A 26,994-nucleotide genomic window follows, 5' to 3' on the forward strand; every position below is an offset into this window, starting at 1 on the left:
TGTGCTGCAATGCCACGATAAATCGTCTCACACGTTAATCAGGAAATCAGGATGCAAATAATATTCCTTAATTTACGTAATCATATTTTTTTAGTGCTTCGGTCGCTGTACCATGAATGCGAAAAATGATTACATTCACTGATCACATTATACAGGTTAATAAGTGTAACGTTACTTAATTCATAAAAGAGTCCATAGCAAAATAACACCCTCAGCGTTTTGGGTGCGCATCGAAGAGTCCGTTATACTCGCGTGGTGGAGTGTCCGTGAGGGAGACCCGTGCTGCTCGGAGTGCTGTTCCCGAACGCGTTAAACGGGTTGTGATACGACGGCTGCATTCCCGTGAAAGAGCTGGGAATCATCGTGATGGTGTTCGGCGCCATTAGCGGCACGTCGTCGGGCGACCGGCGTAATGTGGGGTGCTGGGGTGTTCTGGATGGTTGCTAGGTGGTTGCTTGGGTGTTTGCTGGGGCATTCTGGGTGGTTGCTAGGTTGTTCTGGGACATTCTGGGTGGTTGCAAGGCGGTTGCTAGGGGTGTTCTGGGTGGTTGCTAGGCGGTTGCTGGGGGCATTCTGGGTGGCTGCTGGTTGGTTGCTAGGTGGGGTTGCTGGGGCGTTCTGTGTGGTTGCTGGGGTGTTCTGGGTGTTTGCTAGGCGTTTGCTGGGGCTTCTGGGTGGTTGCTAGGCGGATACTGGGACGTTCTGGGTGGATGCTAGGCGGTTGCTGGGGTGTTCTGGCTGTTTGCTAGACGTTTACTGGGGCTTCTGGGTGGTTGCTAGGCGGTTGCTAGGCGGATGCTGGGACGTTCTGAGTGGTTGCTAGGCGGTTGCTGGGGCGTTCTGGGTGATTGCTAGGGCGTTCTGGGTGATTGCTGGGGTGTTCTGGGTGATTGCTGGGCGGTTTCTGGGCCGGTCTGGGTGGTTGCTAAGCGTTTGTTGGGGGCATTCTAGGTGGTTGCTAGGTTGTTCTTGGACATTCTGGGTGGTTGCAAGGCGGTTGCTAGGGGTGTTCTGGGTGGTTGTTAGGCGGTTGCTGGGGGCATTCTGGGTGGCTGCTGGTTGGTTGCTAGGTGGTTGCTGGGGCGTTCTGAGTGGTTGCTGGGGTGTTCTGGGTGGTTGCTAGGCGTTTGCTGGGGCTTCTGGGTGGTTGTTAGGCAGTTGCTAGGCAGATGCTAGGCAGATGCTGGGACGTTCTGGGTGGTTGCTAGGCAGTTGCTGGGGCGTTCTGGGTGATTGCTGGGGTGTTCTGGGTGGTTGCTGGGGCTTCTGGGTGGTTGCTAGGCAGTTGCTAGGCAGATGCTGGGACGTTCTGGGTGGTTGCTAGGCAGTTGCTGGGGCGTTCTGGGTGATTGCTGGGGTGTTCTGGGTGTTTGCTGGGCGGTTGCTGGGGCGGTCTGGGTGGTTGCTAAGCGTTTGTTGGGGGCATTCTAGGTGGTTGCTAGGTGGTTGCTGGGGCATGCTGGGTGGTTGCTAGGCGGTTGCTGGGGCATTCTGAGTGGTTAAAAATCCGACATGTGTCTGAACATGATATCTATGCGTAAGGCCTGAAGGTTTGACATCAAAACTATAGCGATAACTATATTAAGATCCACACAAATGCACAATTCTATTATAAGAGCTGCAGTTTTGTGTTCTGTCGCTTTAAATCCTCACGCTCTTTAGAGAAGGATGGATTCCGATTAGCTGTCAATGTATTTATCATTCATCAGCTGGAAAAAAAGTAATTCTGAAAAGTCGGACTTTTACATTTAAAACGATCTATATTTTTATCGTTATCATGCTTGGTGTGAACGGGCCTTAAGATGCAGGTATTTGTGCTGCAATGCCACGATAAATCGATAAATCGTCTCACACGTTAATCAGGAAATCAGGATGCAAATAATATTCCTTAATTTACGTAATCATATTTTTTGAGTGCTTCGGTCGCTGTACCATGAATGCGAAAAATGATTACATTCACTGATCACATTATACAGGTTAATAAGTGTAACGTTACTTAATTCATAAAAGAGTCCGTAGCAAAAAAACACCCTCAGCGTTTGGGTGCGCATCGAAGAGTCCGTTATACTCGCGTGGTGGAGTGTCCGTGAGGGAGACCCGTGCTGCTCGGAGTGCTGTTCCCGAACGCGTTAAACGGGTTGTGATACGACGGCTGCATTCCCGCGAAAGAGCTGGGAATCATCGTGATGGTGTTCGGCGCCATTAGCGGCACGTCGTCGGGCGACCGGCGCAACGTGAGCGCGTAATCGGGCGGACAGCTCAGGTGGATCATGTCGTGGCCGTGCAGGGAATCGCAGTCGTGATCGTGATCGTGGTCGTGGTCGAGTTGTTTCATCTGCAGGGACATCAACTCTTCGCTCGGCACGCGGGGAATGTCGTTCGCTAGGTTTCTCGGAGGACTGAGTCTGCGACTCGACTCTAGCCGGTGTTTGTCCTTTTTGTAGTAAAGCGCCGCGAACGCAAGGATGTTTAAGAAGAGAAGCGAAGCACCGACGGCGATCGTCACGCTCAGTTCGGTGGAATAATCCCGCGCTTCGATGATGACCGTCCCGTCGGCGTGCTCCGATGTTTTCTGCTGATCCGACATCTGTTTGGTGTTTGCTGGAGGAGCGGGAGGATGGCGAGTAGTCGAAGGCCAGAGTTTATTGGACAAGCGTTTGGTGTAGGAGAAAGGAGTCGTGTCTTGCGGTGGAATCTTAGTCGTCGACGAGACGTACTGGAAGAGTTCGTTGATGTTGTGCAAGTGTGGCACTAACTCCAACCAGAAGGCGATTTTGGTGGCTCTGTAGTGGTCGCGAACACGAGGCTTCAGGCCGATGTGAAGGTACAGCTGGTCTTTAGGGTTGTACTTCGACCAGGCCACCTCCTCAAAGCGGTTTGGTTTAGTGTGGATGAACTTTGTGTCTTGAGGAACTGGTTGATTTGGGTCTCTGTGAAGTAGAGCAATACAATATGCCTTTAATGTGCAATACACACTACCAGTCAAACGTTTTGGATCGGTAATATTTTGTGTGTTTTTGAAAGGCTCTTCTGCTCAGCAAGGCTGTGTATATTAGGGGTGTAACGAGACCCTCATGTCACGATTCGATATTATTGCGATACTCCAAGACATATGATAAAAGGTTAACAAAAAATGTACTGTTGATTAAAATGCTAAATTTGGTTTTACATTGTGTGTGTAAATGAATAGTCTTGGACTTGGTGCTGAAACCCAAAGCACAGGACAATAGAGACGCCAGAATAACAATATTCATGATTCTGAAGATGAAAATACAGAATTATTTTAGACGAATGCTTGAACTCTTTCACTGACTAGATATATTTAAAATAATGTAGGACACTTTTTACTGGTAACATCAGATATTTGGCATTATCAGGGCACTCAAATATTCCCCCATTGCATTATTCTACATTATATTCAACATTATATATAGCAGTTTAATGTAGAACTGACACTAAAAAAATAAAAATTTTGGGTGAACTATACACAATAAATATTGTGTATAGCAATATGACTACAAAATATTTAATAATATTTGAATAAAGGGTGAAGATGTAAATTTTTCCTAGGCCGGACGTCACTTTAGGCCACAACTGTACATCTCAATATGCATTTTATTAATCAAGGCAATACAGTATATTGTAAAATATATCTTTTACTACTCAATATTTTTGTCTTGTTTTCCAGCACAAATATCATCTTAACTCATAATAATAATTTTTTTCTTCCAATATCATCATTTTTATGTGAAGCCAAAATTAACTTTGCCTATTAAATACTAAAGGCATTTAAGCATAGTTAGACAGGTCACAGATTTAATTTATTAATTCATGTTTAATTTGATTCATACTAAAATAAGTCAAACTTTGACTAAAATTCACTTCAGCAATGTCTATTATTTCTTATTATTATTTCTAAAATAATTAAATAAAATAAAAGTATGTGGTAAAATAATTTAATATATTAAATATGTTAAGTTTATTTATTGATTAAAAATAAATATTTATTTATTAAATATATTTCATGAATATTTTTTTGATTATAGAAGTTATTTTCTGTTTTACAGAACTATTATGTTCTTTAATAAAAACAAGTAATTATTTTACATTTTAATATAGAATTAGGTTATATATTAATCATTTATTCATACTTTTAAAATCAATTTTAATCAAATTTAAATTCCTGCGGCAACTAAATGTATCTTGATTTATGAATATTTAGATATTTGTAAAGAAAAACAAGAGTAAGACAATATTTTTTGCAGTGAGGTGCAGTGAGTATTTTCTCTACTAATTCATTTAGTTCATGTAAACGCATGCGTCACGTACTCACCCAGTTTTGGCAAAGTTAGTCCAGTACGTCATGACCACGGCGCTCAGCATAATGTCATTCTTGGAAAAGTTGCAGTTGAACAGATCCGTGGGTCCGATCATGGGAATGCCGAAGACATAGGGAAGCTCGTCTCCGTGCGCAGAGTCGGCCCAGGCCGGTTTCATATCGCTCTGGCAATGGTGGTAAAACGCGTAAAAGTACGTGGGCGACCCGTATTGAGCGTGCAGATCCGCTGTGGCCACGGCCGGCGCCACCCACTGGTGATCCGTGAAAAGCGCAACCAACGTTTTCCTGCGCATCTCCGGGTTTTCCCTGTCCGCCCAATCCGTGTACATGAACTTTATGGTTTCCCGCAGGGTGTCTTTTCCTTCCGGATAGCCGTACAAGTGGTCGACGAATTCTGAAATTGCGAACTCAAAGTCGTTTCCGGTTATTCTGTCCTCGCTGTCTAAGATCCCGTCCACGAACTTGTATCCCTCGCCCTGGTTGACTCCCAGCATGATGTCGTAGTTGAGGAACTCTCCTTGCTCCATGAGGATCTGCGGGTCGTCGGGAATGACGTCTCCGTCGATCACGGGTCCGAATGCGATGTGGTATTTGGCAGGGGTGATGTTTTGTTCGATGAGCTCCTTGTAGTTTTTGTTTTGGAGGCATTGGACCAGCTCCACCGTGTCGTCCTCGTTGCAGCCGACCTTCTCGGCCAGCATGCGTGTGTATTTGGCCGGCTGGTAGTTGACGGCCCAGCTGGAGAGAGCCGTGCCACTCTGAATGATTGCTTTCTGAAACAGATCTGAGACACAAACACTCAGTGTTAGAGAGTCATGAAACACTTCATTTAAGGATTTTTCTGATGACTCTTTTTTGAAAGCCAAAATGTTTAAAGTCCCCCTGTGGTGAGAATCCAGCATTTAATGTTGTTTATGTGTCTATGATGTGTTTTTAATATGCTTTAAGACAAACCATGTGTAAGTTCATAAGTCGACAGCATTGCTGAGTATTTCCTCCTTAAAACTGCAGTGAACCAAAGACAGTCTCAAACACACGCTTTGAAATCGCTGGTGTTTCTGACGTCACAAACTACCTTGTAACCAATCAGATCAACGTGTGATCGTCAACCAGTGGATCTCTGAGCTGAGTGAGTGAGTGGAGGCGGGGCTCATTTGCATATTCATAGAACCACGCATACTAAATGAGGCGAGGGTGTCGAGTTACATTCAAGATATTTTAAGGGATGAAGACATTTTGGTGATCAAAGATGAGTTTTAAGGGATAAAACGATTGATTACAGGGGGACTTTAAACATTTACTGGAGAAGCAAAATTACTTGTTTTTCTGAACAATGTGTAAAATAAAGTGAGTTAATGTTTAAATCAAGAACAAATATCTTCCAATGGGGTCAGAAAAATCTAATTAATTCAAAGGGAAAACAAGATTATTAAACTGACTTTAGGACCCAGCGGAACAGCTCATTTGCTCCATGTAGAGCTATTCGGTTGTTAAGTCGTGACGTAACCACTCTCCGATAATACTCTTTCCGGGTCCAAAGTCCAGGTCCTCTCTACCTACCTACCGCTTTCGCTAGTGTTTTGGTTATTATTGAGTGTTTTTACAATGCCGCAGTGCTGTGTCCCGTGTCCCGAGCTAACTCACTTCAACCTCGTAAATCTTCTTTTTCATTGACTCTACCCTTAATTATGCCACCTGAGTGATGAGCTACACTAACCACTCTGTTGGTGTTAAAGGAATTTAAACCCTTTTTGACCGCCAAAGGTGCCTCACTAAGAAGGACGTGATCGTAAATAAATGTACAGGTTCCACCATTGTTATTTCTGGACGAGAGGAGCGCTTGGACCCGGAAAAGGCTAAACGTCACGGGTGACGTCAGACTTAACAATCGGATAGAGAGCCTAAGTCCCGCCCCTCCGCTTCCGGCTCATGGGACCTTATTTCGGAAAAAAATATGTATGGTAGTCAATGGCGAGAGACAACTTATCTTTTTATTCCGTCTGAACTGTGCCCTGAATTACACATATGATGTTTGTCAATTTAAAAGATAATTATGAAAGTCAAGAAAGTCGCAGTTTGTCATAAAACAGAAGAGTAACATTTAGTTTTATGTGAAAATCGCTCAATGAACTCCATCTCTCGTCTCGCACTGTGTCCGTATGTGTGCAGTCTGGTACAAAACACTCAGGCATGACGGCGTAACGTTACGATTATAACGTAAGACTATAGAGAAAATGACAGATGTTAGCTTCAGTAAAGTTAGCTTCATTCATTGAGAGAAAAGGTATGACGTCACATGGTTGCCTTTTGGGTTTGTAGTCTTTGTAATTACATATTTTCACAGTCTTATACCTCAACAGTTTTACATCGAACTGCGACTTTCTTGACTTTAAAATGTATCTTTTAAATTGACAAACATCATATGTGTAATTCAGGGCACAATTCAAACGAGATCAAAATATTTGTTGTCTCTCGCCATTGACTTCCATACAATATTTTTCCGAAATAAGGTCCCATGGTGGTCCACCGGAAGGGGAGGGACTTAGACTCTCTATAAGGCCATCTAGTGGCAACAGTCAAATATCAAGTTATATATATTTTTTTTTCAGCAAAGACACACAATGTAAGATATTTGAGCTGTATTAAAAGGTTTATGCATGAAATTGTGAGTTATTCTGAATTTAAGTTGTTAAAGAATGTGCTTAAATTACTATTTATTTATTATTTATTGATCAAATCTAGTAATTGAAAGGTAAATTGAATTAAAAATAAAAATAAAAATCTCCCAAAAAATTGCATTAAAAAAAATAGAAAAAATATTATCAAAATGAAATAAAATAAGCTAAAAAAAAAAAAAAAAAAGTATAATTTTAGGGCTTCGGGTCATTTTGACCCGCGAGGGAAAGATGAAGGTTATAATGCCTCAATCTTCAACAGACCTTCAGAATAGTGCGAGAGGGTCAGCAGACTGACACACGAGGCTCCTGCTCCCGAGCCGAATATCGTCACTCGCTCCGGATCCCCGTTGAAGGCCTGGATGTTCTCCTTCACCCAGCGCAGAGCCTGGATCTGGTCCAGCAGACCGTAGTTGCCTTTCGCTGCCTGATCTCCAGTGCTGAGGAAACCTGCAACACAACAACACCTGGAAGATCAAGAGCTGGAGAACTGGACACACGCTCGGATGATCAGAGGCACGTACACACATTCATAAGAGATTTTATTTGGGATGCTGCATATTTCACTACTGATTCAGAATCACTAAATTAGGTGTTATTATCAACTTAAATAAAATGATATAAACAGTGGGTTTGAAATTAACACCCGCCAACGCGCCAAATGCGGGTATAGAATGATCTTTGGCGGGTAACGCTGTCAAATCACGAGCCAATTTGGCGTGTTATTATGTTTACTCACATTGCTGGGAAGTTTGTGTAAGACAAATCTGCGTGGATTTAGTGCAAATACTCGTGAGTCATTATGATATATGAAATACAGTGTATTGCACCAAATCTGCTCATATTTGGCTTACTTGAACACACACGTCACTACGCAACACATAACAGCGCGCTTGTTCGTTTGCATTGAAGCAATAGCGAAAGTTAGAAAGCATTTGGTGAACAGAAAAGACATTGAGGATAAATGAGAGAGGAGATAAAAATTAATTTACACTATAAATATAAAATATTGTGCACATTCACTCAAACAGAAAATATTAAATAACAAAATATTTATAAAAAACTATACATTAGTATATCAATTATACTAAAATAACACTCATTAGGAGTCCTAAATCTTAAATAACAGTTCTTTATTGTCATCAGTGAACCATAAAGGTTTCTTATAGTAGAAAAAAAGGTTCTTTTAAATTATTAAAATGTTTTAAGAAAATGAAAATGGTTATTTTAAGAACTGATCACTGAAAAGTGCTTCTTTTATGGCATTTCTAGGGGGAAAAAATCTTTATTTTTTTACAGTTTCAGGTCCTCACAGTGTATATCATGAATTCACACGGCAGAAAATCTTGTTTTCCAGCACAAATATCTAAACATTCTTATATCAAGACACATTTCCTGGAGATATTAAAGATATTAAGACTTGTTGACTGAAAAATGTATCAAGGTATTTCTTCAAACAAAGCATGTAGGAACATTGTTTTGATCGCAGGTAAACATTAGCACTTAATTTATGTTCATTTCACTAGTCTTCAGTGGTTATGTCACGTCCAGCAGAACCTTTAAAGCGTTTTCAATCGTTCTCAATGTACGTTATCAGGATCAGCTCAAGATATGAAACAGCAAACTCAATTTCCCTTGAATCTGCCCTTGAGGATCAACACTATCATCTATCATAACCGCGTGTGTCGATGCATTAGCGCAGCGTTAAACACCTGTTAATCTTCTTCCCCGGCGTTTAGGCTTCCTTTCGCTCGCATTAAAAAATAAAAGTGCAATGGATATACAAAAGGTGGATTTTGTGTGTGTTATTTATTGATGAGCTTTCTGAGACGTATACAAGCATCTCTGAGGCCGTTGCATTATTAATTCCAGCGCGGTGCACAAATAAAAAACGCTTTGGCTGACCTTCACCCATGATGCATATATCTCCTGACTCCAGGCCAGCGCTTGATAAAGGTTAATTGAAGTCCTCTTCAGTGATGTAGGACTTTCAACTGGGCAATTTATTCCTGAGCAATAAACACTTCGCCTCGTCCTTCAATGAGCCGTGCAAACATTAAGACAAAGCCTCGGCTGTTACACACCTAGAGAAGAGCCTGGTTATCTGTGACGGCGAGGAGCTAAACGAGCTCTTCAGCATCTGATGTCTAACGAGAGGGTTCTGATGTCATCGGCTCATTTTGTGGCAAAATGCCGAGAGGGAATCAGCATTTATCACACGCTAAACGTGCCTCGTTTCCCCGTCACCGGGTCTATCCGGGCCGTTTGCTTCTGTTATTTACACTGTAAACATTTAGAAGATATATGTGCACAAGACTATCATCCATGACTAAAACTAAAACCATGAAAAATGTGCGACATGAAAGAAAATAAACACATATAACAATATAAATACATTTTATTTCAGCAAGTTTCTAAGGCTTGAATAAAAAAAATAAAACGAACAAATAAAAATGAACAAAAACTATAAAGACATGAACTCAAATTAAAGGGAAAACAGAAAATGTAAAAATATAATAAAAGTTTTCCTCGAAGAAGCAAGAGATGTTCAGAAAAATTATTTACACTATAAAATGTGCACATAAAAAAAAATAAAAAAAAACATTACAGGCTCTAAAGATGAACTTCAGTGCTTTGAATTAATATGTCAAGCATTTACAGACAGAGTTCATTACAATTAATGGACAGACACTCTAAACTGAATACTATGAACAAATGAACACAGTTTTATTCACTGACAATAACAAACATGATGTTCTTCTTCAGTGTTTCTGTCTCGTTTTCCAGAACAAATATCTGAACATTCTTAAATCAAGACACATTTACTGGAGAAGAACAATGACTGAAGATATTAAGTCTCGTTTACTGAAAAATAAGTGAGTTTCTGCTTAAAACTAGAACAAATATCTGCCAATGGGGTCGGAAAAATAAACATGTTTTCACTTTGAATTAAGATTATTTTTCTGACCCCGATTGACAGATATTTGTTCTTGTTTTAAAGCACAAACTCACTTCATTTTGATACGATTTTCAGAAAATAAGACTTTATATGTAATTTTGCTTCGGCCTTCTTCAATGTTTCAGTTAAATTTGATAAAGACATCTCAATTTTTACTTAAATTGTGGCCTATTTTACCGCCTAAGAGATATTATATACACTAACGTTCAAAAGTTTAGGATTTTTTAAAACACTTTTATTCAGCAAGGACGCATTAAATTGATCAAAAATGTCAGTAAAGACATTTCTTTTAAAAATCATCACAGATACTTGAAAACAGACACTAAATCACACTAATATGAACTGTTTTCAACATTGATAATAATCATAAATGTTTCTTGATCATCAAATCATCATATTAGAATGATTTGTGAAGGATCATGTGACACTGAAGACTGGAGTAATGATGCTGAAAATACAGCTTTGATCACAGGAATAAATTACACTTTACTATATATTCACATAGAAAACAGCAGATGATTTACATTGGAATAATATTTCATATTTTTTACTGTATTTTTGATCAAATGCAGTCTTGAAGAGCAGAAGAGCCTTTCAAAACATAAAAAAAATCTTCCCAACCCCAAACTTTTGAATGACAGTGTATTTCAAATCAATTAAGTTTTTACTATGTGGTTTTGTTCCAAAACAGCATTACAGAAATAGAAAGTAAAGAATATAAAAAGAAAAGCTTTAATTGAGCTCTGTAATCTGCAGACGACAACATCTTCCACATAGATCAGTGAATTATGCCCCCATCTTTTTTGACATAAATATTTTGACTTGCGATGACATGAAGTGTCAGAAGAATTTCTCAGTGAGAGGATGAGACGCTGCAGAAGGAACATGAGACACAGCTTGTTCAAACACACTGTCAGATGAAGACGGGTCTTTAGTTTGCTGTGTCGATTCTCCTTGGACCTCGAGTCTTGATCTGCTACAGCGTCAGTCAATCTGTCCCTGCTGGAAAACACTCCGAGTCTCTGAAGTACTGAACACTCAGAAACATCTTGGGTTATTTTTTCTACCCAAATCCTGGGTTGAGCCTTTAGGGTACATTTTTGGGGTTCTTTTTTCAGTGTTTGGGTAGTTTTTGTGTTACACAGATCCTGGGTCAGACGTAACAACCCAGTGTTTGGGTAGTTTTTGTGTAACACAGATCCTGGATCAGATGTAACAACCCAGTGTTTGGGTAGTTTTTGTGTAACAGAGATCCTGGATCAGACGTAACAACCCGGTGTTTGGGTAGTTTTTGTGTAACACAGATCCTGGATCAGACGTAACAACCCAGTGTTTGGGTAGTTTTTGTGTTACCCAGATCCTGGATCAGACGTAACAACCCAGTGTTTGGGTAGTTTTTGTGTAACACAGATCCTGGATCAGACGTAACAACCCAGTGTTTGGGTAGTTTTTGTGTAACACAGATCCTGGATCAGACGTAACAACCCGGTGTTTGGGTAGTTTTTGTGTAACACAGATCCTGGATCAGACGTAACAACCCAGTGTTTGGGTAGTTTTTGTGTTACCCAGATCCTGGGTCAGATGTAACAACCCAATGTTTGGGTAGTTTTTGTGTTAACCAGATCCTGGATCAGACATAACAATCCAGTGTTTGGGTAGTTTTTGTGTTACACAGATCCTGGGTCAGACGTAACAATCCAGTGTTTGGGTAGTTTTTGTGTTACCCAGATCCTGGGTCAGACGTAACAACCCAGTGTTTAGTTAGTTTTTGTGTTACACAGATCCTGGGTCAGACGTAACAATCCAGTGTTTGGGTAGTTTTTGTGTAACCCAGGTCCTGGATCAGACGTAACACCCCAGTGTTTGGGTAGTTTTTGTGTAACCCAGATCCTGGATCAGACGTAACAACCCAGTGTTTGGGTAGTTTTTGTGTAACCCAGACCCTGGGTCAGACGTAACACCCCAGTGTTTGGGTAGTTTTTGTGTAACCCAGATCCTGGATCAGACGTAACAACCCAGTGTTTGGGTAGTTTTTGTGTAACCCAGATCCTGGGTCAGACGTAACAATCCAGTGTTTGGGTAGTTTTTGTGTAACACAGATCCTGGATCAGACATAACAACCCAGTGTTTGAGTAGTTTTTGTGTTACCCAGATCCTGGGTCAGACGTAACAACCCAGTGTTTGAGTAGTTTTTGTGTAACCCAGATCCTGGGTCAGACGTAACAACCCAGTGTTTGAGTAGTTTTTGTGTAACCCAGATCCTGGATCAGACGTAACAACCCAGTGTTTGAGTAGTTTTTGTGTTACCCAGATCCTGGGTCAGACGTAACAACCCAGTGTTTGGGTAGTTTTTGTGTTACCCAGATCCTGGGTCAGACGTAACAACCCAGTGTTTGGGTAGTTTTTGTGTAACACAGATCCTGGATCAGACGTAACAACCCAGTGTTTGGGTAGCTTTTGTGTAACCCAGATCCTGGGTCAGATGTAACACCCCCGGGGTTGAGTTATTTATCCTGGGCTTTTTGCGCCCTCTTCAGGAGAGAGTGGTGCAGGTCCGTCAAGTTGGTGTGTGTCTTTGGTAAAATACAGGTTAGCGTACATTATTTTATCTATAAATATGTTATTGTTCTGTATATCGTTTTATTTTATGCAAAGCAACATACAGGGGCGCGATGTGAGTCACGAGTGTTGCGTCGATCTTTACGAGTGATGCCTGATGCCTGATGCCTGATGCCTTGCATAAAATTTTATGATTTTATTTTTTAAAAAGATACAAAATACAAATGCTTAGAAAGTTAAAACATGTTCTCAGAACTGTAGACTGATCATTTATGGACAGGTTATGGAGTCACAGTATATTTCGGCTACGAGTGAAACGCAGGACGGCGTCTGAAGTTCCCCCGCTGAACACGACACGAGATCCAGCGCCGTTACGGTGGAAATGAGAGACTGGTCCGTTACACTTGAATTACTTCTGAATGTAAAATTTTTACTTCTAATATTTGTTAAACGGGCTTAAATGTATGCAATATGTATTCAAAACTATATAAAATATGCTATACTGTAAAGTATAATAAAAAATAAAGGAATTATCATGCAAACCAGTGGTTGTGTGGAGTGTTTTTTTTTCTACATTTAGAGGACTATAACTAGTACTATAATAAAAATGAATCAACCCAGTATGCTGGGTTAAATAAACATTTTTTTTTTTTTATTAACCCAACATGTGTTCTGTCCTATATTTACCCAGCCCTTGAGTTGTTTATAACCCAGTGTTTTTTAGAGTAAAACCAGGAGATAAGGAGGGAATTTCTGGGGCCATTAATGAGAAATATTGTCCATCTAAAGCAGTGGTTCTCAACTGGTTTGGCCCGAGGAGTCGGACCCACACTTTCCCATCGACCCAAACTCCAACCAAGCAAATTTATGTCTCAAAAATGGTTGACACGCACAAACTCATCCCACTTTACTTATTCACTGAAGACTTGTTTTAAAAAGATCATCATAATCTTTCCAAACTATTGACGGATAGTGTATATTTGGACAATATTTGGTGACTTTGAACCGTAAACTTAATGATAGAGTCAAGAGACGTCAATCTCTTTCATCCAGATCATTTTGAACACACGCAATAATAAGGGAATGCCTCGTTCAAAGTATCACATCATTTGATACAAAACGTCTTTATCATAATGACCAATGAGAAGAAGAGCCGGTAACAGCCCCACGATTGGCTGAACTCATCAAGGTCGCCACATTCAAAACTGACTGATAGCAGATGAGAAAATTAAATATGTTCTGCACCAAAAATATAAATAATACAAACTGGATTCAACGTACATAAATCACGAACAAAAGCAAATCTGCACACTTAGATTGCAAACTAGTTGAGTTGCTTTGTGTTTGTGTTTATTAGTATTCTTAGAATGTGCTTTCTAATCCTCACTGTGTTCTTTTGTTCAAGGACAATGAGTTTAAGGAATGAAAATGTTTATTTTCAGTGAGGAATCTATTTTTGGCAGAACTTTTAATGCCACCTTCATGACGCAAATAAATAAAAGATCCTTTAATGAAGGATCTGAAGGTTTTCTCTTTCTAACTTCATGTATTTATGCACTGGGAGTAGAAGAAAAGCTAGAGCTTAGGTTTCATAATCTAAAGTTTTAATGAGCACATATGCACAAATATTTGTCTGTTCATATTTCATGTACACTACCATTCATAAATTTGGTGTAAGATTTTTAAAATGTTTTAGAAGTCTCTTCTGCTCAGCAAAGCTGCATTTATTTGATGAAAAATACAGTAACAGTGAAATATTATTACAATGTAAATCATCTGTTTTCTATGTGAATATATAGTAAAGTGTAATTTATTCCTGTGATCAAAGCTGAATTTTCAGCATCATTACTCCAGTCTTCAGTGTCACATGATCCTTCACAAATCATTCTAATATGATGATTTGATGATCAAGAAACATTTATGATTATTATCTGAAAACAGTTGTGCTGCTTCATATCTGTGAGGAAACCATCATACATTTGCTATACATTATTTTTCAGGATTCTTTGATGAATAGAAAGTTTAAAAGAAACAGCTTGAAACAGAATCTTTTGTAACATTATAAATGTCTTTAGCTTTACTGTCACTTTTGGAACATTTAATGCGTTCTTGGTGGATAAAAGTATTCATTTCTGATGCTCTTCACGTGGTGGTCATAAATGACAGATTTTAACTAACTTGAAATAAATGTATTTTAAATACATTTTAGTATAGGTTTTTTTTTTTTCCCTAGAAAATGAAAATGAAATTTCCAACTTAAACTCTCATAAATCTTAATGCTTTTGATCTAAGACTAAAGTTTTGTGTCTTAAAGACTAAGAAAAGTCTAAAAGAGAAAAAAAGTAATAGAATTTTATTGTTTATTGTTATGAAAAATGCATAAAAACATACTATTTTACATTTTTATTATCCTCCCTAAAAAAAAAAAAGAGAGAATAATCAAAGCCATAAATATAAAGAAGTTGTGATCCAAATTTAAAGTTGATATCTCAAAAACATGCTTTCAGTGAGATGTTGTTCGGCTGCAGTACCAAACGCTTCCACTAGAGGACATTCATTTCTAATCCGCTCAGTTTTGACCGCGAGGAGCACAAGTGTGACTATTCCTTTCAGGACCATTTAACCTTTTCGAATCTTGTGTTCACAAGATCTTGTTTTGTTCCATTCCGGTGAAGTCAAAAAACAAAAAAACAAAGAGCACCAGAGTGTTCAAACAAATCCCACTGACCCCAAACTTCTGAAAATCAGTGTAAAATAAGAAGTTGTGGGATTCAAGGACTCACCTAACACTCCTAACCTGTAGTTGACAGTGACGACGATGACGTTGCCGTAGCTGGCGAGGACACTGCCATCGATCATGTTCCCGGTTCCCTCCACGTACGACCCGCCGTGAATATAAACCATGACCGGCTTCAAACCCGAGTCATCCTGTGTATCTGGAAGAAGACAATCACTTCATACACACAACTGATACAGTCTTTACACAGTCTTTACACACTCTCTCTCTCCCTCTCTCTCTCCCTCTCTCTCTCTGTCTCTCTCTCTCTCTCTCTCTCTCTCTCTCTCTCTCGTATCTGGAAGAAGACAATCACTTCATACACACAACTGATACAGTCTTTACACAGTCTTTACACACTCTCTCTCTCCTCTCTCTCTCTCTCTCTCTCCCTCTCTCTCTCTCTGTCTCTCTCTCTCTCTCTCTCTCTCTCTCTCTCTCTCTCTCTCTCTCTCTCTCTCTCTCTCTCTCTCTCTCTCTCTCTCTCTCTCTCTCTCTCTCTCTCTCTCTCTCTCTCTCTCTCTCTCTCTCTCTCTCTCTCTCTCTCTTTCTCCCCCCTCTCTCTCTCTCTCTCTCTCTCTCTCTCTCGTACAAGGGAATACAGTTCTGTAAAAAAAATGATGTTCTTCCTCAGTGTTTCTGTCTTGTTTTTCAGTACAAATATCTGAACATTCTTAAATAAGGATACATTTGCTGGAGAAGCAAAATTACTTAAAATGTTAAAATGTCTTGTTTTTTTTATATTAAATATATCAAAATTAAGTGAGTTTGAGCCTAAAACAAGAAAAAAATCTGAAAAATAACCTTGTTTTGCCTTTGAATGTAGTTTTCTGACCCACTGGCATGGCTTTTGTTCTTGTTTTAAGCGTAATTTTTTCCAGAACTCAATATCTTCAGTCATATTACTTAAATGTATCTTGAATTAGGAATGTTTCGATGGAAAACGGGACAAAAATACAGAACAGGTTTCTTTGTGGTGCAAATATTGAGGGAATCTTTGGTGAATTATTGCATTAATGGAGCTGATCTCCGTCTGTGATCCTTCTGTGCGTTTAGAGGAAATGTTTTGAAGATTTTGCACTTAATCGAAGACGACTGAGGACATTACAGTGCTTTTAGCTGCCAGTGTTTTATATTACATCCATTAAGTCATTATGGTCTCCATTAGGCAGAAGATTTAGGCCAAAACAAACTGGAACTCTGTAAAAACGGGATTTTTGCTGGACAATTATGAAAAACTGCTGACTGTTTCCATTAAGCATGAAATATGAACTAGTGTTTAATGAGAGGATGTTTACCGTTATAAGTTACCATGTTTCCCAAGAGCATTAATGAGTTTTTTTTTGTTTGTTTTTTAAGAGCTTCAGTTTCATAAAACCATGCAGACGCTCGTTCTCATGTTAATTAAAATAAACTTATCCATTAAATGAAATATATATATAACCGCTGGTGAGAGTGTGCAGTTATACTGTATATATTCAATAAAACCTCTAATCGTAGAATAACACAAGCTCATTCTCATCATTTTTGATCTAATAAAAGCCTATTGTATCATATTTGATACGCATAAATGATCAATATGATCAAAACATTGTTTGCACACAATCTCTGCATTCCTCCTGTGTCTGACTGATAGTTCACACTGGTTTATCAGGTAAAAGTCTTTAACTGTACAGACGTCCTCCTTCAGCTCGTGCTTCACGTGTCTTTAAATCTGATTTGTATCAAGTAAACATAAGAATAACTTTAATATTGTTAGTAATATTTCAACTGAACTGAGGTTTACTTGATTATCCATCATCATTTATCATAAAAATCATGAGTATCAAATATTTTGAGGAAGGTTTATTTGTTCGTCTCTCGATCATTATTGTATTGCATTGCATTATAGGTTTTAAAACTACAGAGATTTGATCATAAAACTAAGCATTAAATATCATCAAGACATATTATTGGCAGATATTGCTATTTATTTGCATTTTATGTAAGTATAAGCAATACTGTTATAAAATCTCATTTATTTACATTACAAGCATCAGAATTTCGTATAAATATCAGCATCTGCAGAAAATTGCATATTTTTGCTCAGTTTGTGCCTCAGAATAAAATCGAGCTGTTTTTTCCTCCATATTCTCACTATATGAGCCATAAAGTCCAGATGGATCAAATATGATACTCAAAAAAAACATTTGCAAACTTTGTTTTAGATTTTGTCTAAAGGTTCAATAAACTTTTCCATTAAAAATAAATAAATAAATATATATAGATTTACTTAAAATATTAAGTCTTGTTTTTTTTTTTTTTTTTTTTTTATGTATCAAAATGAATTGAGTTTGTGCTTAAGAAAATAACAGATATCTGCTACTGGAGTCTGTTTTGCTTTTGAATTCACTTTTCTGACCCCACTGGCATGATTTTTGCTCTTGTTTTAAGCATATTTTTTTCCAGAACTTAAAATCTTCAGTCATATTACTTAAATGTATCTCGAATTAGGAATGTTTAGATGGAAAACGGGAAAAAAATACAGAATTTTTTAGATTTTGTCTAAAGGTTCAATAAACTTTTCCATTAAAAATAAATAAATAAATAAATAAATATATTGAGCTTTGTTAATGATGATACCATTTTTTTTGTGGATTTGGAGTAAACATTGTAAAAAAATAAATAAAAAAAATTCTCTTAGATAATCACTCAATTGTATAAATTATGTAAGCTATATAATATAGTGCGTTATATGGGTCAAAATCCATAAATCAAACACTATTACATGAACTCTGAGAAAAAAACCCTAAAAACATTTATGCATTTTTAATGTATGTCCTTTGTAAAGTCGTCAAACGAGCATGTAGACTCATGTGAACTCTTAAAGCAAACGTACAATTATACATTTTAGACATTCTGCAATTTCTACTGAAACAGAGAGTAACTCTAAACACTGAGAGAGAGAGAGAGAGAGTCACTGAGATGAATATTTGCATGACTAACACTCTCGACTTTTAGATTTAATGTTTTCTGGCATCCCAGTATTTCATCATGTGATTCATTATGTTCTGCTCCTCCAGGCGATGAATCTATAACTAAAACGTCACCGCAAATCCAACAAACAGCATATTTCCTTTTGCTCTATGTGATAAATAACAACATAAGATCCCGGCCATCCCACGAACACACGGATATAATGATGAGCATGTTAAGGTTTCATACACACACTTCTGATCCACATTTGAGTCAGTCCCTTACTGAGGAATAATCAATCCAAGGAGAAAGCACGAGAACTGCTGATTATTAATATAAGCTCTTCAATACCAAGAAATATGAAAAAAACGATTTACTTTTTGATCCAATATTTGTGTTTTTCCTCAGTGTTTCTGTCTCGTTTTCCAGCACTAATATCTAATGCTGATTTAATTTGATTGGTAACATCTCTATAGTGTCTTATTATTATAATTTGATTTATTGATTAAATGTCAATACCGCACACCCCTATGTGTATACATATATATATATATATATTACACTTGAATTACTTCTAAATGTTTAATTTTTACTTCTCATATTTGCTATACGAGCTTAAATGTATGCAATATTTATTCAAAACTATATAAAATATGCTATACTGTAAAATATGATAGGAATTATCATGCAAACCAGTGGTTGTGTGGAGTATTATTATTCATGTTCATGAATGAAAGCAGTGTGCTGGGTTACATGAACAACCCAATCTGCTGGGTTAAATTAACTCAACACGCGTTCTGTCCGATATATCTATATACAGTCAAACCAGAAATTATTCAGTAATGATATTGTTTCACTACAGGACACTATAGTTAATTTCTGTAAGTGAGGAGAGCAAAATAAAGTAAACTGTGACATATTATACCCAAATAATTCTTCATACAGAGACTACCAGTGACATATGGGAGCAGAAATGATTGGGACACTTTGAGCTGATCATGTTTTGCTGAAGTGTTTTGTCTTTAATTGCTAATGCTCTTTTTACACACAGACTGAACAAAATGAAGCATTGCTTGGTGATTGGTTGAGCTAAACTGGTATTATCTAATTGTGTCGTTAAATTTAACAGCTGACAGATATTCAACATAATTCATGTGTGAGACAGTCTAACAGAAGGACGGACAAAACCAGTCAAATATCAACTGAGTTCTGCTCATATTTTATTACCGTTTTCTAAACTATAGCGAATAAACTGAGATAATGTTGAAGGTGTGTGAATAACTTTTGGTTTGACTGTATATATATGTGTGTGTGTGTGTGTGTGTGTGTGTGTGTGTGTGTGTGTGTGTGTGTGTGTGTGTGTGTGTGTGTGTGTGTGTGTGTGTGTGTGTGTAAGTAATATAATACCTTCCTCTGTGGGCACGTAGATGTTGAGGTACAGACAGTCTTCGCTCTGGTCATGCACGTATGTCGCTACCGTGTCCAGGTTAGCGGTAAACCACACCGGGAGCATGTCCGTGAGCAGGAGCCGGTCCTCCAGGAACTGTGGACACACCGGAGCGAAGTGTGTGGCGTTCCTGATCCCGGGCCAGGACGAGGGCGGATCCGGAGCCTGAAACCGGCGTTCTCCAGTAGGGGGCGTCGCGTACGGGACCCCCAGATACTGCTCCACGGGGCCCAGGATCTCACTGGCCAACGACACCCGTAACCCGCGCAGCTTACCGTAATTCGTGGTCACCGTGGTGTACTGGGCTTGCTGGCAAACCACCAGCGTAACTCCACAAATCAAAGCGAGAATCTGAAGGATCATTCTTGAGGAGAGCGAATGTGCAAACATGCTGAGAGAAGTCGTAATCCTCACAACCGCAAATCTGCTAATCCCAACGTGTCCCGGATCCTCAGGCGAGCTCTTCCCGGGCCTCCTGGTGGTCTGTGGGAGCTTCGGCCCTCGTGTTTACCGTATCTTCCATGTTTACCGGTTTCCTGATTTAATTCCGGGCGGATTGATTGGCCTGTGGGAGAGAGGAATCATGGTTTACTGTAAGTACACCGGAAGCACTTTTTACAGTATATTACAGTAAATAAATGCAGCAAATATCTTCAAGATGTTAGGATGTTATTAAGATCACAAAATTAAGTTTATTTACTTTAATTGAATTCATTAGCTAGTCTAGACCAACTCAGCTTTATTTCTTTTACATATATTGGTAACACTTTACAATAGGGTTTATTAGATAACATTAGTCAACATGAACTGAGGATGAACAATACTTCTACAGCATTTATTAATCTTAGTTAACATTCATTTCAACATTTATGTTATTAAAATCAAAAGTTGCATAGAAAACAGCTGTTTTAAATAGTTTAAATAATATTTCACACTTTTTACTGTATATTTGATCAAATAAATGCAGCTTTGATCACAGGAATAAATTACACTTTACTATATATTCACATAGAAAACAGCTTTTTTACATAGGAATAATATTTCACAATTTTTACAGTATTTTTGATCATAAATAAATGCCGCCTTTGGTGAAAAGCTCCTTACAGATATCTTCAAGATATTAGGCTATTATTAAGATTACAAAACTAAGTTTATTTACTCTGAGAATGCGTTTAAAAGCCTGATAACCATCATCTCATCTCTGTCTGATCAAAATGTCTTCTTGGTTCAACAAATCAAAAGATGGATTTGAATGTCTCTGTCATTAATAAACACAGATGTTTTAGTATCCTGAGAAATATCTTGAATATAAAGATATAAAACAAACAACAAGAGAAATAAAATTAATAAAAATTAAATGCAATAACAAAACACTTTTTTCAGAAAACATCTTAAATATAAAGATATTGAGAGAAAACAAGTAAAAATGTAATTAAATAAAAATTCAACGCAATAACAACACATGTTTTAGTATCCTGTGAAAGAAAAACCACAGATGCAATCTCTGTAATATCTCAACAAGACCCCGGGATCTCAAACCGAGGTTATCCGAGTGTCCGCTAATATTCACGAGTGTCTGTGGATCTCAGTGGATTCACTCCTGCATATGTACAGTAATGCCAAATCATAGTACTGTAATGTCAGAGGTGTTTGTGTGCCGATGAACGGCAGTGGCGACGCCGTGAGAAACACAACAGGCTTTGTGTTTTCCTTCCATTAAAATGAATGAAATGTTCCGAGTCTCGGCTGGCAGGAGAAAGTCCAGGCTGTCGTATAACACGATAAATCTGGCTCACTCATTCAGCATTCGTCTCTGAACACTCAAAGCCATTAACAGAGCTGTCAGACACACACACACACACACACACACACATCTGCAGGGTTAGCAAGATCTCATCTGTGGGCGGCCACTCGCCGAATGTTGAGCAACATGGCAAAGGCACTCAATATATTCTTCATGAAGACCTTTCAGTGAAACATCCTTAAAAGCAAGAGACATTTACTGGAGAAGACAGATATTAAGGCTTGTTCTCGGGGAACGCATCTTGAATATTAAGAGAAAACTAGTGAAATAACGTAATAAAAATTCAATGCAATAACAAAAACACTTTTTCAGAAAATCCATCTTGAATATAAAGATATTAAACAAACAACAAGAGAAAGAAAATGAATACAAATTAAATGCAAAGAGAAAATGCATTTTTCATCAAATGTATCTTGAATATAAAGATATTAAACATAAACAACAAGAGAAATAACATTTATAAAAATGAAATGCAAAGACAAAATGCATTTTTCTGAAAAGATATCTTAAATATAAAGATATTAAGAGAAAACAAGTAAAAATTTAATTAAATAAAAATTAAATGCGATAAAACAGAAACAAAAGAAAACAAGAGAAATAAAATTAAATGCAATAAAATATATGAATATAAATATATTTATTTATATTGAATATAAAGATATTAAACATAATCAACAAGTGAAATCAAATTAAATAAAAAATAAATGCAAAGAAAAAGTACACTTTTTCAAAAGATATATATAGGCCTATTGAATATAAAGATATTAAACATAAACAAGAGGGGAAAAAAAGTGAAATTAAATTTAAATTTAAAAAATGCATTTATTTAAAATAAATAAATTCAATGCAATAACAAAATACACTTTCCCCCCCCCCCCAAAAAAAAAAATCTTGAATATAAAGATATCAAACATTTAAAAACAAGTAATATAAAACTAAATAAAAATGAAACAGAGACAAAATACACTTTAATTCCAGATAGATTCTCTTCTAAAAAGACAAGAAACAAGAGGGAGAAAAGTCTTGAGAATTTGACTGAAGCTGAAGCAAAACCTCAGAAGAGTAACTCATTTATTCACATTTGAGTTGAGCAATAGCATTAAGCTTTTAAAAGGAAAAAATAAAAATTAATCATTATAAACTGAGTTTAAATGATCCGAATCAAGGCAGAATTAAAGAAGTTGCTGTACAGAACATCGTGTCTCAGTTAGCTGGAGTTAGAACACATCAAACTCTAATTTTATTTTCAGGAAAGTCCTATTCTCCCCTTCACTTCATCATCAGTGGAGGATTCAGGCCCAACAAACACAAAACTTTAATTAGTTTTCACACAAAACCTTGACAAACACAAGCACATTGTTCCTGGCGAGTTGGAACGTGTCGCAGTTTTCACATTCACAGCTAATTCCTTTCCAAACGCACAACGTTGCTTATTTGCAGTGAATCTGCAGCACGTCACAGTCGGCCGAGCGAAACCAGCGCTTGTGCTGAAACAAACCTGTCCGGCTTTAACTACTAATGTTAGATCAGGCCGTTTCTGTATCAAACAACAAGCGCTCGCAACACCGCAGTCATGGGTTCCATTCCCATTAACTGATAACATGCAAACTTTCCCATGCCTTTTCCAGTTGTGTGTGATTAAGGGATTTACTTTGCATTTATAATTCATTTCTAGCCAAAGCTGCCATCTTTTCTCTGAGTCGATCACCCGATCCATAAATCTTACAGCATCTACCAGCAGGAGACTCTACACAACCACACTAACCCTTAGAAAGAAATAACTACATGCAAAACCTTCATATGATCATACCTGGCATGCAACACTGCATAAATATGCATTTGCTCAAGAATCATATATTAAAAACCAAACCCATCCTGCATGTTTATCTTGAGTGTGTAATGTTGATGTTTGAGCATTAAAAACTGAGTTCTTCTCTATATCAGAGTTTCTGAACTCCTGAAACGCCTCCATTGTAGTCTTGAGTTTCTTCCGGGAACGAACACGTCACAATATTCCTCATTATAATAATTAATGCGCAGAATAAAGGGGCGGGGCCTGGTTGAGTTAGTTAGTAGTGTGTTAAACTGGCGGTTATGGTAAGGGGCGGGACATTTCCCAAACACACTCGAAGCGCTCGACCAATCACAACACACTGCTCCAGCCGACCAATCAGAGCACAGTGTGCTTTTCAGAAGGAGGGGCTTCATAGAGACAGGAAGTAAACAGAGCGTTACTGACAGACTGGGAAGAGAGGGGCCGCAACAATGGAGAATATGAGGAGAATAATCAACATTCAAGTTCTAGAGCCTGAAAACTACATAAAGACTGTAGAAATAATAGATGCTCTTTACAAATGTCCAGTCCTGCTTTGTGAACCTTAGAATAGACATTCAGTATTTGTTTCTTTGACTATTATTATTTATTTATTTTTCTGTGGAAATTCTGAAGACTGTATTTTCTTATAAGTCATTCTGTGGTTGGCTGTGGCAGCATGTGGTTTAGGATGACATTATGAAGAGAGAATAATGACAGATCTTTCTTTTTTTTTAGGTGAACTTTCCTTTTAAAACCTTGTGGTTGTTCTCTTGTGATGCTTTCAGAAGTGACTCCCAGCGGGTGACTTTTAAACTCTATTCTCGTCTGCTGAAGATATTTGTCCATGATTTTTGAGGCTGTTTCTCTCGACACATTTAATAAGGATGCACATGTCATTCAGACACTGACTATAGCGTCATCATCACCTCATGTTGCAATGCAAATCATCAGACCTCATTTACTGCTGACAAATGCTGCTGATTTCCAATCAAACTAATGCATCTCGGCTAGTTTAAAGGATATTTAGTCCTCTTTCATAAAACATTTCTATTGCTTTGTGCACCATACTATCACCTGGTGGTTCACTGATGAATAAAATTAATAATACTCACATTAATGGCAATGCATGCAACCCATGCCATGATGACAGTGTATTTAATCAGCTGAATATGTTAATAGTGTTCACTCAAATGCTCAAACCTTCACAAGCCATTTTAATCATCTAAACCACCCTGGGCGATTGATTACCTATGACTCTTTCGCATAATTCTATACGACTGGCGTCTTTTTAATGACAATGTCTTTAATTTTTCTTGAAAATAGCTGAAAAAGTGGTGAAAATGCACCAAACAAGCATCTTGTTTTCTATTGCAGGATAGATGTGCAACTCTCTCAAACCTCCTTAATGATTCTATTCTTATAATATATTAGTCATTCATGCATCAGAAGGTTGATATAATTGGGTCTCTTTGCATTAAAGCACAGGCCGTTCCATACAATCACCACTGACAGTTATTATTGGGGTTCTCAAGCATTATTAATGCATGAAATGAGCTGAAGAGCCTAATATTTAAGATTTCTGCCGAAAACCCAAATGCATTCAGACATTAAATCTGTGCGATCGGTGTGAACGTGTAAAGTAGGTTATTAAATCCCCCACAGATCTTACCTGCTTCACCCGGTTACTGTCCTGCGACTAACAGCCTGAATAAACCCAATCACTTCTTTACGAATGACACAAACATAGGCATGTTTTCGACTAGATCGCTATATTTTCCATCTATCATGCTGTTTTCGTGACGATCGTCCAACATCTCTATATGATGATTTATAGAAAGTCGAGAAAAATCTGATAGGGGGAGAGAAAAAAAAAGAGCATCTTCCTCATACAGATAAAGCCTATGCAACCTGCGGGTACATTTAATATGCATAATCAGGCACAGCTGCTTACCTTCACAACAGCACAACCTGAGGTAAAAGAAATCTTAAATCCGAGAGATCAAGAAAAGAGAGCGAGCGAAAGATGCGGACACTGACGCCAGCGCGGAAATTCTCCAGAAAACAGCGCGCATATTCATCGATCCTTTAAAAGGCAGGAAAGAAACGTCCTTGCATCAGAGAAAACCGCACAGATAATCCCGCACACAATAATCTCAATGCTCCCAGCGTCTTCATGTGTGTGTGTGTGTGTGTGTCTCCCTCGATTCAGCTGTGCTGGGGTTGTGTGTCGAAGCAGAATCTCAGTGGCTGCGGACTGACTGCATTAAACCTCAACGAGAGATTTACATGAGAAAAATGGAGAAGTTCAGAAATGACAGGACACTCTATCAAACGGAGAACTGCGAGACACACCTAATATCAGGCTGTGCACCATCCACGATAAAGGATGCGTTCTTCTAAGAACGATTTGCTAACGTTCCCATTAACACGTTATTTCTTAATGTTCTCTGCACGTCCAGTTTTGAAGGAACATTCCATTTTAGAATTTTGCAGACGTTATCGCAACGTTACTTCTGAACGTTCTAAATTCCATGAACAACGTGTAAATAAAGTTTGTGTGTTAATACTGTTATGTGTAGATAACGTTGTGAGAACATTACTAAAGAACAGATAGCTGACTGTTTGCGTCACTGGAAAAACGTTTAATTATAACTTTTATTAGCCTAGCATAAATTCTGTGGACGTTCCCTGTACATCGCAACCAGCCAAACTGAATTGGAATTAAGTTTGCAATTTGCATTAGAATTACCATGAAATTAATGTCCCTGTGAAGTTTTTTGGGTTTTTATTATGAAGATGCTCGCCTTCCTGTTATCTATAAGCTAGTGCGCTCCAATACAATGAAAAATCTCGCATCTAGAAGATATGAGTTCAAAACTCACAGTCTCTCACGCAATATGGATCAATGATTTTGATGACATCACTCTGTACTTCAGCTTCTCATCAGATTTCCTGTCCAATCCAATTCTCTCTAGAATCTAAAGCTCCGCCCCCTACATTATAAACCGACGCTGAATCTGTGGCTGAAATCGGTCACTTGTTCACACTATTACTGTTTTCTACATGCTGAAGGCACATAGTGCACTATATAGGGGATAGGGAAAGATTCAGACAAACGTTTTTTAAACGGAAACGGTGGTGCGTTAAACACCCTGTTCTGATGACACAAGAGTTGTAACTACGGGAGCTGAGAAGGACATTGTTTGTGTGTGTTTTTTAAAGAATTTTCAGAGCCTGATGAAATCAGTATAAATACGTGTTTAATACTGCAAAATGCGCTCGATGTTACAGTCACTGCTCTTGCCATCCAGAAGAAAAGAGAACATCCCAATCGAGTGAAGGGATTTGTGGAAACTGGGTTTCCTAATTATTGTGATCCAACATTTGCCTCGCATTTCAGGATGAAAAGACAAACATTTCATGTGAAGGATAATCCACTTCTCACCTCCGAGACTGTGTTGTGATCTATATGACCTTATTATTTTTATTGTGAGTATTAGGCTTATCATTATTGCTGATCACTGTTGATATGCTATTATTTTTTATTTTTTTTCGTCACACGAACCACCACAGTTTCGGTCCAGAGACACGACACACAGAGCGGATCATTGCCGCAGATCAGAAAACCTATCGTATCATTTGAATTCTGCAAAGAATGCTGTAT

The 26,994-nt window shown here is 38.1% G+C and overlaps 1 protein-coding gene and 1 long non-coding RNA gene across 2 annotated transcripts in view; one reads left to right on the top strand and one right to left on the bottom strand.

Annotated features, from left to right (window-relative positions):
* LOC309502452 overlaps window positions 1-26,994 on the top strand; it is a 143,089-nt gene that overhangs the window by 27,762 nt on the left and 88,333 nt on the right. The gene's annotated exons all lie outside the window — the stretch shown is intronic.
* nlgn4xb (neuroligin 4 X-linked b) lies at window positions 1,440-25,565 on the bottom strand. The gene is made up of 6 exons (XM_082174665.1): window positions 25,282-25,565; window positions 19,671-20,275; window positions 15,316-15,468; window positions 7,279-7,464; window positions 4,334-5,123; window positions 1,440-2,930 (listed from the first exon to the last, which is right to left on the bottom strand). The coding sequence occupies exons 2-6, from the start codon at window positions 20,098-20,100 to the stop codon at window positions 2,063-2,065; spliced, it is 2,427 nt and encodes an 808-aa protein (XP_082030791.1). The 5' UTR covers window positions 20,101-20,275; window positions 25,282-25,565; the 3' UTR covers window positions 1,440-2,062.

The sequence above is a fragment of the Leuciscus leuciscus genome (genome assembly GCF_965113295.1).
Source record: "Leuciscus leuciscus genome assembly, chromosome: 7".
NCBI lineage: Eukaryota > Metazoa > Chordata > Actinopteri > Cypriniformes > Leuciscidae > Leuciscus > Leuciscus leuciscus.

Bases quoted from the DNA above. Each gene is read 5' to 3' on its own strand.
- nlgn4xb (XM_082174665.1), bottom strand. From the start codon at position 20,100: ATGTTTGCACATTCGCTCTCCTCAAGAATGATCCTTCAGATTCTCGCT. The intron at 5,124-7,278 runs GTCTGTTGAAGA...TTTGTGTCTCAG, and splicing joins CCTCTCGCACTATTCTGAAG to ATCTGTTTCAGAAAGCAATC. The intron at 2,931-4,333 runs GTGAGTACGTGA...TCTACTTCACAG, and splicing joins ACTAACTTTGCCAAAACTGG to AGACCCAAATCAACCAGTTC.